At 39.3% G+C, this 13,619-nt stretch overlaps 2 protein-coding genes across 3 annotated transcripts; one reads left to right on the forward strand and one right to left on the reverse strand.

The window, feature by feature from the left end:
• Window positions 1-5,705: 5,705 nt before the first annotated feature.
• On the reverse strand, window positions 5,706-7,281 carry LOC100747654 (rRNA-processing protein FCF1 homolog). Of its 2 annotated transcripts, XM_033322580.1 has the most exons (6): window positions 7,206-7,281; window positions 7,018-7,061; window positions 6,580-6,662; window positions 6,424-6,495; window positions 6,038-6,347; window positions 5,706-5,955 (listed from the first exon to the last, which is right to left on the reverse strand). In XM_033322580.1, the coding sequence occupies exons 3-6, from the start codon at window positions 6,630-6,632 to the stop codon at window positions 5,812-5,814; spliced, it is 579 nt and encodes a 192-aa protein (XP_033178471.1). In that variant the 5' UTR covers window positions 6,633-6,662; window positions 7,018-7,061; window positions 7,206-7,281; the 3' UTR covers window positions 5,706-5,811. The 2 variants fall into 2 exon arrangements, with proteins under 2 accessions (XP_033178471.1, XP_003492025.1); XM_003491977.4 differs by lacking the exons at window positions 7,018-7,061; window positions 7,206-7,281 and adding an exon at window positions 6,817-6,968.
• A 1,025-nt stretch (window positions 7,282-8,306) lies between these two features.
• LOC100747776 (nuclear RNA export factor 1) lies at window positions 8,307-13,131 on the forward strand. Its single transcript, XM_033322559.1, has 11 exons — window positions 8,307-8,385; window positions 8,466-8,779; window positions 8,856-8,942; window positions 9,036-9,282; window positions 9,358-9,551; window positions 9,638-9,750; window positions 10,072-10,108; window positions 10,197-10,432; window positions 10,522-10,726; window positions 10,806-11,391; window positions 11,424-13,131. Exons 1-10 carry the CDS (start codon window positions 8,307-8,309, stop codon window positions 11,238-11,240), a joined length of 1,947 nt encoding a protein of 648 aa, XP_033178450.1. The 3' UTR covers window positions 11,241-11,391; window positions 11,424-13,131.
• The last annotated feature ends 488 nt before the right edge of the window (window positions 13,132-13,619 follow it).

Below are 13,619 nucleotides of genomic sequence, written 5' to 3' on the forward strand. Positions count from 1 at the left end.
GCCGCGCCTCGCGAAACGCGTCTGCGGATGCTGCACGCCTCCGATCCTCGATACTTTTCCACCTTCCACCGATCACCACCACCACTACTACCACCACCACCACCACCACCTCCACCACCACCACCAACTTTTCGATCCTCTCCGAAATCTGAACGATCCACCCTGTGATACGCGCACGGTAAACAGGGTAAGGTGGTTCGGTGGCGGATCGTTGTCGGATCAAGATTTTTCGCGCGACGCCGCCACGGTTTCCGACCACGTTCGCGGTCGCTGCTCCCTCGCGTTCCTCCGTGTCACTCGATACACCGACACGCGCGATCTTTCCGTTTTCCGCGGTTCCCACCGCTTTTCACCCTCTTCTCTGTATCGGCTTTTCTTCTCGACACGACACTTTCTCAAAGTTCCCGTGCCACGTACGGATGGGATCAGAGATCGAATCACTTTCCGATATCGAGCCTTTGCTTCGCACAGTCAAACATCCAAAGTTGATTCCCAGCAGCACATCCACCACTAACGGCACAAAACAAACACGTCGTTGGTGAACGATAACCACTGACTCGTGGATGACGATGATGTTCCGGCGGCACGACACGGTGCGCTTTTCCTCAGTGCGACGTGCAACGTCGTAACGAGATCGTTCTTCAAACGTTACACGTTATGATCGGACCATCGATCGACCAACCGGCGGTTGGCGAACACTTGCTCGTGGAAACTCGAACGTCGTCGTATCAGAGTCGTAGTTTGTGTCGCGATGAGTTTCGCACTCGCGCACGCGACCGTGCTTCTCCCGTGCGTCCACGTTCGCGAAACGTTGGTTTCACGGGGGGAGCGGGATGAAAAAGATCGAGGGGTAAACAGCGAGAGACGCGAGAGCTAGAGGCGAAAAGACGCGAGTGTGCGCGACCAGCGAAACTTACAGGGGGAAGATAACCGAAAGACGAAGAAGAGAAACGAAACGAAAGGGTAAAAAAGAAAGACACGCGCACACGTACACGAAAGGAGCGAAAAGAAGGAGTAACGTGGGCCGTAAACGCGACGACGTAAGGCCCCGTGAACGTACGACGACGAAGAATATCACCTTCCCGAGGACTGACCTGACTCGACTGAACCGAGACGGTCCCAGAACCTCGCCGCTGCCAGGAGAAGCATTCTTCGAGCTTGCTGACGCCGTCCCTCTCCGATCCATCGGGCCCGATGTATGCATCCGTTTCTCTCGCTCTTCCTTCGTTCCCCTCTCTTTCCTTCTCCGTTTTTCCTCTCTCACCGTTTACACTCCCCGCTCCTTTGCCGCGCGCTCGCACACCTTCCATCGATATCACTTTTTCTCTTTCTTCGAAGAAACCTTCGGCTTTCTCTTTCTCTCTTCGGCCACCGTCTTTCGCGTTTCCTCTCTCTTCCACGCGCCAACGTTCTTTGTCGGTGTTCCTCTCTCGCTTCCACTTCCTTTGCCACCCTTTTATCAATATCTTTCCTCCCGTTTCGACTTTGTACAAACTTCTTTGATCCATCGTCTTATTCCAAGCTCGACACTTTCTATCCCTCTTGGTCTCCTGTACTCTCGGCTTATCTCTCTTTCTTTCGTCCCTCTCCCCCCTCACATCTCCTGCCACTGCTCTTCGATCCACCTTCTTTCTCAGACGTATTTAGAAAAGCCTCATCTGGGCCCGCATGCTCTTTCTTTTCTCTCCGATTTTCTCAGGCAACCTATCTACATCGCATTTTCTCCCTCCCCCCCCTCTCTCTCTCCCTCCCTCTCTAACTCCTTCCTTCTAGCGATCGGTGTTGCTTTTCCTCTTCGTCTAGTAAAGCATTCGCGAACCCTCCTTTTCCGAGACACCGGTTTCCATCCTTATCTCTCTGGAACTTAGACCATCTTCGTCTAACCAAGCATCGATAGCGTTTTCCCTCTTCGTCTAGAGAAACATTCGCGGTTCTCCTTCTCTTGGCCCTTCTGCCTCTATCCTCCTCCATCTAGGCTCTTTGGTTCGTCGCATCTTTGTCCGTTCCGGTAGTGTCTCCATCTTACCTTGTTCCTTCTTCGTCCGATGCGAGGTTCGTCGGTCGAGCTCTCTCTCTCTCTCTCTCTCTTCAATCGGGACATGCTAGTTCCACCATCGGCGTGCACGTTCCCTCCCACCCTGGGCCCTACGTGTCTTTTCCTTGCCCCTCCATTCTCCTGCGGAAGGTGGCCGGGCCCCTCATAGCCGGGCCCTCGTTCCCCGTCTCTGTCCCCGCGGCCGTTATCCTCCCACCTTCGACTCTATCCTCGCGCATCCCAGCGTCGTCTCGCGCTGAGATATTCTCCCTTTTGCCCTCGAGGAACGAGCAATGCGGAGGCTCAGGTATGCAAGATGGCCGCCGCTGAGAAGCGTTCGCAACGAGGACCGCTTACGGGCGAACCAGGGAAAGAGACCGGCTATCCGTGAAACAGAGACGGAGCTAGCCGAGGGACGAAGACGGAACTTGCGTCGTATCGGAGGGACGAGGAAAGGACGACCGAGATGAATAATGCGCGGGGGAGGAGGGGTAGCAGAAGAACGAAGAGAAGAGGACAAGAGAGAGAAAGAGGCAGTTAGGTTGACAAGGGTGTGGGGTAGCGAGGAAGAGAGGCGGTGGAACGAGAGGTCTAGAACCACGATGCCATAGATATATATCCGCGGCCCTGTAGCCACTTTTATAACTAATCCGTTACCACGATCGAACGCTTCGCTCGAACTTTCCACCTCTCTTCCCTCTCGGCTCTCTTCCGTCTTCTTTTTTCTCTCGATCGAGAGCACGGCCGCGCGAGCTACACGCGCGACTAGATTCTCTTCGCTGTTTTCCTTTAATCTAGTTTACTGGGTACCGGCCGCTATATGGACACCAGCGACTCCTCCTCCTCCCTCTACCTACAGTACGTGCCGATTACCGTATCGATAGCTAACCCGATTTACGCGTATGCGCCCACCGCCACTTCCTTCCTTTCTTTCTCTCTTTCTCTCTTCTTTTCTCTCTCCTCTTCCTTTTTTTCACCACGTAACGTAGGATCTTGAACACAGCGTCGCGTGGATAAGATTAAACCCGTGTACGGACGGTCCGGGGAACGTTTGAGAAATCGTTATCTAGCAAGAACGGAAAGTATGCACATACCTACTACGCGCGCGGGATGGAATGCCACGGGAAATTAGGAGTCTCAAAGTTTTGCCTCCCAACAGTCTCGACTATGAACGTTTTAAGGATCTTTTTATCCGAATGGATCTGGTCGAGGCGTTTCAAACGGAAGCTATCCGTCGGAAATTGATCTTTTGCTTGATTTTTATAAAGTGACGCTCGACAACGTGTCGGTTTTATGATATCAACTTCCTGATTGGCAAAGGTTAACGACAAGTATTTGTCGCGAAGGAGGGTGCGGCAGGATCCTCGCGCATCCCAGCGTCGTCTCGCGCTGAGATATTCTCCCTTTTGCCCTCGAGGAACGAGCAATGCGGAGGCTCAGGTATGCAAGATGGCCGCCGCTGAGAAGCGTTCGCAACGAGGACCGCTTACGGGCGAACCAGGGAAAGAGACCGGCTATCCGTGAAACAGAGACGGAGCTAGCCGAGGGACGAAGACGGAACTTGCGTCGTATCGGAGGGACGAGGAAAGGACGACCGAGATGAATAATGCGCGGGGGAGGAGGGGTAGCAGAAGAACGAAGAGAAGAGGACAAGAGAGAGAAAGAGGCAGTTAGGTTGACAAGGGTGTGGGGTAGCGAGGAAGAGAGGCGGTGGAACGAGAGGTCTAGAACCACGATGCCATAGATATATATCCGCGGCCCTGTAGCCACTTTTATAACTAATCCGTTACCACGATCGAACGCTTCGCTCGAACTTTCCACCTCTCTTCCCTCTCGGCTCTCTTCCGTCTTCTTTTTTCTCTCGATCGAGAGCACGGCCGCGCGAGCTACACGCGCGACTAGATTCTCTTCGCTGTTTTCCTTTAATCTAGTTTACTGGGTACCGGCCGCTATATGGACACCAGCGACTCCTCCTCCTCCCTCTACCTACAGTACGTGCCGATTACCGTATCGATAGCTAACCCGATTTACGCGTATGCGCCCACCGCCACTTCCTTCCTTTCTTTCTCTCTTTCTCTCTTCTTTTCTCTCTCCTCTTCCTTTTTTTCACCACGTAACGTAGGATCTTGAACACAGCGTCGCGTGGATAAGATTAAACCCGTGTACGGACGGTCCGGGGAACGTTTGAGAAATCGTTATCTAGCAAGAACGGAAAGTATGCACATACCTACTACGCGCGCGGGATGGAATGCCACGGGAAATTAGGAGTCTCAAAGTTTTGCCTCCCAACAGTCTCGACTATGAACGTTTTAAGGATCTTTTTATCCGAATGGATCTGGTCGAGGCGTTTCAAACGGAAGCTATCCGTCGGAAATTGATCTTTTGCTTGATTTTTATAAAGTGACGCTCGACAACGTGTCGGTTTTATGATATCAACTTCCTGATTGGCAAAGGTTAACGACAAGTATTTGTCGCGAAGGAGGGTGCGGCAGGATGCCGCCGGTATCCGCGTGCTTGATATCCGATGTTCAGCGGTACGACAACGTGCATGCATATGCCATTTGTTGGTCCATGATATTCGAAAGGTTACCGTCCGAAAGACGACAAAAGATCCTGACATTTATCCAGACGATACGATACGAGCTCTGTGTGATACGACCAGTTTTACAATTCATCTGGTCGCTTGAACCGTATCGCGATCGCGTTAGTGTGAGAAGAACTGCAACGTTAAAAACGATTTTCTCGAACGTAACTTTGATTAATTGGATGCGAGTTTTGAATGGAAGTAGAAGTCGCGGTAAACAAGTAGTAATAACTGTGAAAAGTCAGCCAAGATGACTCGCGGTAGGAATAACTAATCTCGCACAAAGGGTGATTTATCCGCGACACGCTTCCCATAAATGAACGTGATAAATTTAATAGAAAGCGAAATAATCGCCGTTATTCTTGAAATCTTCCGTTCGACGTTAAATCATCCGCGGCCCTCAACAACCGGTATATTAGGTATTCTTATCTTGCAAGTATCTCAACTTGGTATCATTTTCCGAACACACGTAGGGAACGTACTTTCCTGCAGGTCGATTTACCAATATAATTGTACAAGATAGATCGCTTGATCACGGTAACGCGCATCCACCAAAGCGTACTTCGTAAATCTTATCGGTAGATCCGCGATGGTACACGATGGATCTTCGTCGAGAAAGCTACGATTCGACCAGAAATGTGATCGCTTTCCGCGTAGGTAAGCGTTACGATCGCCAACACGGTCTTTGCCGAATCGCGATATCTTGGCCGAATGCGAAAGTGGATCGTTGCAAACTTCTTAACAACTTATTTTGCGAGTCACGCCCGTGTAAATTTACCGCAGATCGTTCCTCACTCGAAATGGTCTTTTGCGCCCACTTGTCTAACATTATTTCGCGTTGCTACCATATACGGGGCAGCATCATTCACAAAACAGTAAAATTCTATCGAGTTGCGGTGTGTCACGTGGGCGTTACATGCAACAGCTTCATTGTTTCACCGAACAATAACTGTAACATGTTCTCTTCTGTTTATCTTCGACCGTTGGACAACCGCACAAAATGTGTCGATTGTCGGTCGCTTCTGGACTACCTTCGAATGGAAGAGAAAAAAGCAATAAAGAAAAGCAGGGAAGAAATTTCTTTTTTATGTAAAGAAATCGTTTCGTCAACGATTTATTCGTTAATGAAGATTATTAGACAGTAAGATGTACAAGATTCATTACATAAATTTATACAATAAAAAAAGTGTGTTTATTTTTTAGGTGCTCCATACGCATCCGGCATTCTTTCTATGGTGTATCTATGCTGAGCAACGTACATTATAGGTACACCAGGTATTTTTCGTATTCTCCTCTTTAGATCTTTGTCGTTAGTTGCCACAATGTAGCATTTATGCTAAAAAATTGCAGTATTATAATTACCATAAATTATAAGTACTGTTAGGTAGACCTTTGATTTTGGAACAAATTATACTCACTTGAGTTACTCTATTGACAATACAGTCATCCGCATACGTGCCTTTGTGCATACAGTTTAACCTTTCAAATCTAGGATCTTTCATAATCCTTAAAGCTATTTTATACTTTTGGCCCAATTTTTCCATTTCACCCAACACACAATCCGTTATATATGGAATGCATTTAGCATAAAGGCATTCCATCATATTTTCTATGATATCTAATTTATTTTTAATAGAGAAATTTATAAAATTTGTATCTACCAAAATATGATAAGGAGGTCCTAGTTGTGTGTTATATTGGAAAAACAATGCAGAGGACTGCTGGGGACTATAATAACATCATAATGGTATAATTTTATAATCTAATATTATAAAAATATTACAGCACATATAAGAATACTTACGCTTCTGTTATTTTAATTTCAGTTGGATTTTCTTTTTTAACTTTTCTTGGTGGTGCACGATGCTCTGGTTTTCTACAAATCGTAAATATGCATTGTGTAGGTGGTTCTACGTAGTAACACTTTTTTACTTTGTGACTGATAATAAAATTGACTTACATTCTTGAATCTGTGAGGCTTATCATTCTTTTCATTTGTGCAAATCTTTGCATAACAACTTTTCGCGTCCTCTTATTTTTTCCCTGTACATTTCAAATAAGTTGAAAAATAGCTTTATGTTTTGGCGTATAAGTTAAACAAAATCATTGCAATATCAAAATTTAGAAACATAACCTAAATACGCGTTTAACATATTTTATAAGAAATGTAATATTTTATAGATAAAATGTTATTTACCATTTTCTATGTTTAATACTCAATACTCTATTATGTTTACAATAAAAATTAGTATATCGATAATCTAATTTTTCATTTCAAAATATATACTGCGCTATAAATTGCGTGCAAAACTGTTCAGTACTACCAACACTAGTATTTTCTGTTTAATTATCTATTACCAATGCCAACGTAAAATATGAACCTGATTGTAATATATACCTTAATATCGCCATCTATGTGAAACTACCCGTAGAATATGTGCGCTGTTAAATGGCTCCGAACAACTAACGAACAAAGAGAATTTAGTAACAATTTTATTGATTAAATGCAACAAAAATGTATGTAACAAATGTAACAAAATTATTTATCAATTATAATTATAATTATTCGCCAATTTTCATACTTACCTTTATTGCCATAGAATAATACATCGCTAAGACAAATCACTCGCTTTGCTATATGATATACACGAATAAAATCAATCTTTATTACATAAATATTATACAAATTTATATTGGATCTTAAATAGAATACTTTTTTATATCACAAGGTAGCATGAGTGTACTGTAAGGTGATTTATGTAGTAATGCAAGAATGTATGTAAACCGGAAGTCGTCCAAAGCCGAAAGGCAGGGACTATGTTTAATAAATAATAAAATAATAAATAAATAGAATACTTTTTTTCAATTTTATAATCCATATATATAAGTAGAGAAAACAACGATTGAAAAATAAGGGAGAATTGTAACACTGAACTCAGTCTAGATGTATTTCCTAAAAGCGCAAAAATTGTTATAGTTCAAAGTTTTCTCAAGTTGTAATTAAGTTATTAAAATATAATTATTTCGTTCAAGTTTTTGCTCATTTCTAAGCGACTTGTTAATTTCATTAAACCATTCAATTTCTAATTTTGCAGATACAAGCAGAGTGCTTCCGCATTTGATTGCTAACAACCCAACTTGAAATTCTCCGAATTCCGGAACAACCACGCAACGATCTCGTATACTGACAAACGAGATAGTCACAAATTCAAGAAAAATTAATTGATTCCTTTGTACTACAATTACATACTATATGACAATTATCTTTTCATCGTAATTCATAACTGTAATTTGAACAGATGCACAAAATATTCTTACATTTTAATATTTTGGATTTTACCATTGACCGGAAGTACCTTTCTTGCTGACCCCCCACCTTTCTTGCTGACTCGCCATTTTGTTTCCGCTTTCTGGTAATGACGCTGAGTCGTGTTCAGAAGATATCTGAAGCTCGTACGTGCAGCATCGTGTGTTTCTGCTCTGTATTAAGTACAGATCAAGTACAGAGCAAAATCAGTTGAATTGTTACCAACATATTATTAGTGTTGTTGCTATAAATATAATATATATAATTAAAGTGCACAAAAGAATTATTGCCTTACTGTTTCTATAACTATCGAAACTTGCAATGGGCGTTGCACTTTGTTTCTGATCTTTTGTGGTTTTGTGTTGCTTAATTTGTAAAAAATGCCAAAAAAATCCAACAAATCTCAATGGGGCGGCCGAGGTGGAAGACCTGGAAATTTTGATGATAAGCACTATTTCGGTATATTTTTCATCATTACTCTTTGGTGATAAACGTAAGTAAAATTGGTCACGTCTACATTAATTTTTTGCTTTACACAGGGCACGATGACCGTGTACCCAGAAATGAAAGAGGTTCCTACCTTGGTAATAGGCCTAGAGTATCATTCAAAACGCAAGCAAGACCAACAAGGGATGTGCCTAGAAGTCTAGCATTAGCATGCTTAGACGAAGATGTACAAATGGCAACAAGTTCCACTAATAATAATAACAATCGACAAGTTATTATCACAGGAAGAAATAGAAGGACGCAACGTGGAAGAAATAGCCCTGCGCCTCATAGAAGATATAGGACTAGTTTAGTTCCTAGATCTAAGCGATTTCCTGTGGGAGAAACCAATTGGTATAAAATTACTGTAAGTATATCAGGAAATAAATTTTAATGTTCGGTTTAGTTTTAGTTTTAATCATAAAAATCATTTTTGACTACAGATACCATATGGGCAGAAATACGATAAAGATTATATAATAAATAATCTTCTTAGTTATATAGCACCAGAAACTTTTCTTCCAATAATGGTAAATATGAAACATTTCAATTACATTATATAATTACAAATAAAATAATTACAAAGTGTGAACTCTGTACAAAATATAAAAATTTGTCAACAGTACCGAGTTTTTGGAAATGAAGCCAATTTTTACGTAGACGATGAGAAAGTAGCCGTTGCGTTACTTGATTGTGATCGTAAAATTACAACTACTGATGGATACAAATTATTAGTAAGAGTCTCCAAATCACCGTTTCCTCAATGTGAAATTGATGCCAAGCTCAAAGAAAGACTGAAACAAGCCATGTCTAAACGATATATGCATGCTACAAATGCACTAGACTTGTCAAGGTTTCACAGAGATCCAGGTTAGAAAAATTTAAAGTAATATTTTACACATAAATTTCTTGTACGGAATATTGTAGTAATTTTGATTGTTACAGATCTTGTTTCCGACTACTTCTGTGCACTATTCCAACCTTCAATATTAAAAGCAGTGTTGGATATTGTATCGGAATACATACCAGATTTGGAGGCATTAAATTTGGATGGAAATAAGTTGCAGACAATCCAATATTTAAGTATCCTGAATAGAAAATTTCTAAAGTTAAAGATATTGTATATTGGAGATAACAGGGTATGTAATTTAAGCTGATATAAGCTACGAGTATTTTATCGTTTATATCATAGTGATTGATTCAATATATAATTGACGTTTTGTAGATAAAGGATATTAATCAACTGGATATTATCAAAGATCTGAAGTTGGAAGAGCTTAAATTGGCAGGGAATCCTATATGCAACAAGTATAAATCTCGACAAAATGACTACATCAGGTAATGTAGTATTTCAATACGATCTTCCCTTTCACAATCATGTATTTTCCAAGTCTGAGTTGAATTGACACTGTTTACAAATTTTAACTAATACCTACAATTAACAGTATATACACTAAAAATATCAACCTATTTATTTATTAGAATATCTATCATATTTTTAAATTATTTGAAATGAAGTAATAAGTAGTTCTTAAAAATTCCAAATTATTCCTGCATTCGTTCCATTACATTAAGCCGTTACATTAATAAGGCAAATATTTCTGTTATTACGATTAACTTGGAGCTTCCGGGCTTCTGGCTTTTCTTTCCTGACAACAGCGACGTGCGGAGGAGGTTTCCTAAACTCCTGCGACTGGTAAGTAATAAACGATAATCGTATTATCAATCACTATACTTTATAAAATGAATAAAATCAGAAATAACTGCTTTTTATATTTTATAAGGATGGTATGGATCTCCCGAAGCCAATCTTGTTTGATGTAGTGGACGAAGGAAACAAAATACCCCCTTCTCAGAGGATGTTTGTTGCAAATGCAAAAGCACAAGAAATTGCTAGTCAATTTCTACAGCAATACTTCCTCATATTTGATAGTGAGAACCGTCAACCATTGCTAGATGCGTATGTCGAACATGCGTGTTTTAGCATGACTGTGTCTTATCCTCCTCACTATACTAACAAGTAAGTTTCTGCATACGGATTAACTCAGAAATAAACGACATATATTTTAATAATAATAAATAAATAATCTAATAAACGGGATATTACAGATTAAATGGATACCTAATGGAAAATAGAAACCTAATGGAAAACAAGAACCTAATGGACAATAGAAACCTGTACAGAACAAACGATACAAACAGAAAGCAGAAGTTATTAAAACATGGTCGTTTGCCTGTAGTTTCATTTATTTCCGAAATGCCACGAACTTTGCATTATCTAAATACATTCACAATGGACATCAACCTGATAACAGTAAGATCTTATTTCTTTGTAAACAAAAACGAAATGTGCAACCTATTCATTGTGTTATACAGCAACTTTATATTTCTAGGATGGAATAATGTTGATTACAGTCACTGGACTGTTCAAAGAGCTTGACAAGAAAGAACAGCCTATTCGTTACTTTAATCGAACCTTTATAATAGTGCCGGAAGGAAATGGTTACTGTATTCGAAATGAACAACTACATATCAGTCAACCGACAGACGCACAATTAAAACAATTGAGTAGTCAACCACAAGCGCAAATACCAAATCCAGGATCACAGACTCCTTCGATTAGCGGCAATGAAGAATCATTAACAGTTCAGTTGCCTGAAGACGTAAAACGACAAATGACGATGACGCTCAGCCAACAAACAAACATGAACTTGGAATGGAGTTTAAAGTGTTTACAAGAAGTATCATGGAATTATGACAATGCGCTCTCAGCGTTTCAAGAATTTTACAAGCGGGGACAAGTACCAGCGGAAGCATTTAATAAATAAGAATATAATACGTGGAAAAGTAAGACTTAGAGAAATTTCAATTTTATTCGTTATTCTTTTCTGCTGCATGTGTCTTTACAGTACATGATAGATTTGTATCGTAATCAGTGTAAAGGTGCAGTTTTCCTAGATATTAGTTCTTTTTCTCTTCTCATCAAAAATAGGGAGTTAATTTTAATCGTATTCATTATGTGTTACAAATGGACATTGACTTTTTTTTCTTACTTTATAATTATAAGAAATTACTGCTTAAAGTCTTATGCGTTTATTGTCTTTATAGCGAATAAAAAGAAGATTGTTGTAAAATACTGAAAGCAGCCAATAATTTTTTCCACAAAGTATTGTATTTAACAGCAGTCTTCTTTTTATGTCAATGAAATGCATAATGCTTTTATCATTAAAGAATACAAGATGTATATTATTTTTATTTTAAGAGTAGTTGTCTCTCGTAAGTTAAAATTTAGTCATGATTTTTAGCTTTAAAAAATGTCAGGGGATGTTGATACTAGTGTGCGATACAATTGATTTTGACTTTCATTTTTCTATGTCTGAAGTTTCGTACAGCAATACAATATTCCAAACTTCAGATTTTAATTTCTTATAATTATTTACAACATACAATTGTAATTCACTTTTGGAATTATATCGAACATGAGCATTGTGTTCATTATGAGAAACACAAATAATACTTAGATTTCTCGCACTGCTAGTTCAATTACGAATCATATTTCGTATGTATATAATGATGCACATTTTATATTATGATTCAAGTAATCTATATCTGATACGTTTGGTCTATCCTAGAATACGTGTGCGATAATACTCTAACGTTTGTAAATAGACAATTTTATAATACTATGTAATTATTTGTGCCTTTCTTTGATTAAACTATCAAATGAAATGAGCATCATTATGTATGTGATATAGATTAGTTTACATTAAATTTAATAAGGCTACAATGTCATGAATGTATAATCTTAGAAAGATTATATCACATCTCACTTCATATCATGATGGTTGATTCGTATTTATAATAAATATGTTACATAATTTTATGAACATTTAAATAATGAGAACATCTGTCACATAGCGTGAAAAAGATCTATTCTCTCTGTAGCGAATTTCTTTAATCAGTTTGATATTAAAGTTATTGTGATAAAATAATAGTTCTAGCAAAAGAATTTAACATTGATAATAAAAGAGATACGAATCAACCAGCATGAAATGTTTGTATCAGTTGTTGGGAATTGAAATACCGCGTTAATTTTATACCTTTCGGAATCTGCGCAAATTTATATATAGATGCATTGTTAATATCTATATCCATTATTATATGTTTCTGTCAAATCTACAAATCCAAAGATTAGCTACAGTTCGTGAGCATAAATTATTCGTTGGTATCCGTAAAGAACGCGCGTTTAATAAAACTATATCACTCTATTATGTTACACATATCCAGGGGATAGAGATGAACTAGCCCTCACGATATGTAATCTATTTAATTTATTCATTTCTGAAAATGGTCGAATTGCCTTTGTAATGAAAAAGAAGGACACTGATGAAAGAACGAAAAACAATAGTTCTGATGGATCAGCTGAAATTCTAACAAGGAAGTTTGATCTTTCTTGTCGAAGCTTGTCGATATGCAACAAAATGTGCTACGACAAACAGTCACACAATATTTGTGCAATGTTAAGAAACAACATGACATTGAAAAGGCTGAACTGCATTCGACCGTATCAGTTACTGCTGTGGACTGAACCCACAGAAAGTTTTGTGCTGTATTGATGTCGATCAGACAGGAGCTATAACCGGCTCTTAATTTTGTGTCTTTTTGAAAGACATAGTAAATCATACTGGCACATAAAACTGATCGCAGTGGTATGACAACGAAACTAAAGAATGGAACAAAATGTATTCGATGTAACGCAGTTTGTTTGAAAGAATTATTCTACGACATAGAATTATTAGTACAATTATATAAAATAAGCATGATTGATATATTACCGAGAGTATAATTTATGCTCACATTCTGTACAGATCTTATTAAAATGATAGAATATTTGTAGCAGTACTGCAAGTTCTTCGGGAAAAATATTTGTTCCAATGTACTGCTAGTCGTTATCAAATGTTTTTTCTTTTGCTATATAGAAAGAATGTCATTCAAAAAGGAAGCGATAGGAAATGTAGAAAAGGAAATAGGGAAACTCGAAAAATGTGAGAAAGATATTTTTATTATCATATACATTACATATGTAGTAATAGATCGATTGATTCAGTAGGGAATATTATTGTTATTTCATTGCGAACTATTGCGTTTGTAACTTCATCTTTAATTAAGCAAAATATGTAAATAACTGATTAGTGTATATGTTCAAG

This window comes from Bombus impatiens, unplaced genomic scaffold (assembly GCF_000188095.3).
Source record: "Bombus impatiens unplaced genomic scaffold, BIMP_2.2 scf_0647, whole genome shotgun sequence".
Taxonomy (NCBI): domain Eukaryota; kingdom Metazoa; phylum Arthropoda; class Insecta; order Hymenoptera; family Apidae; genus Bombus; species Bombus impatiens.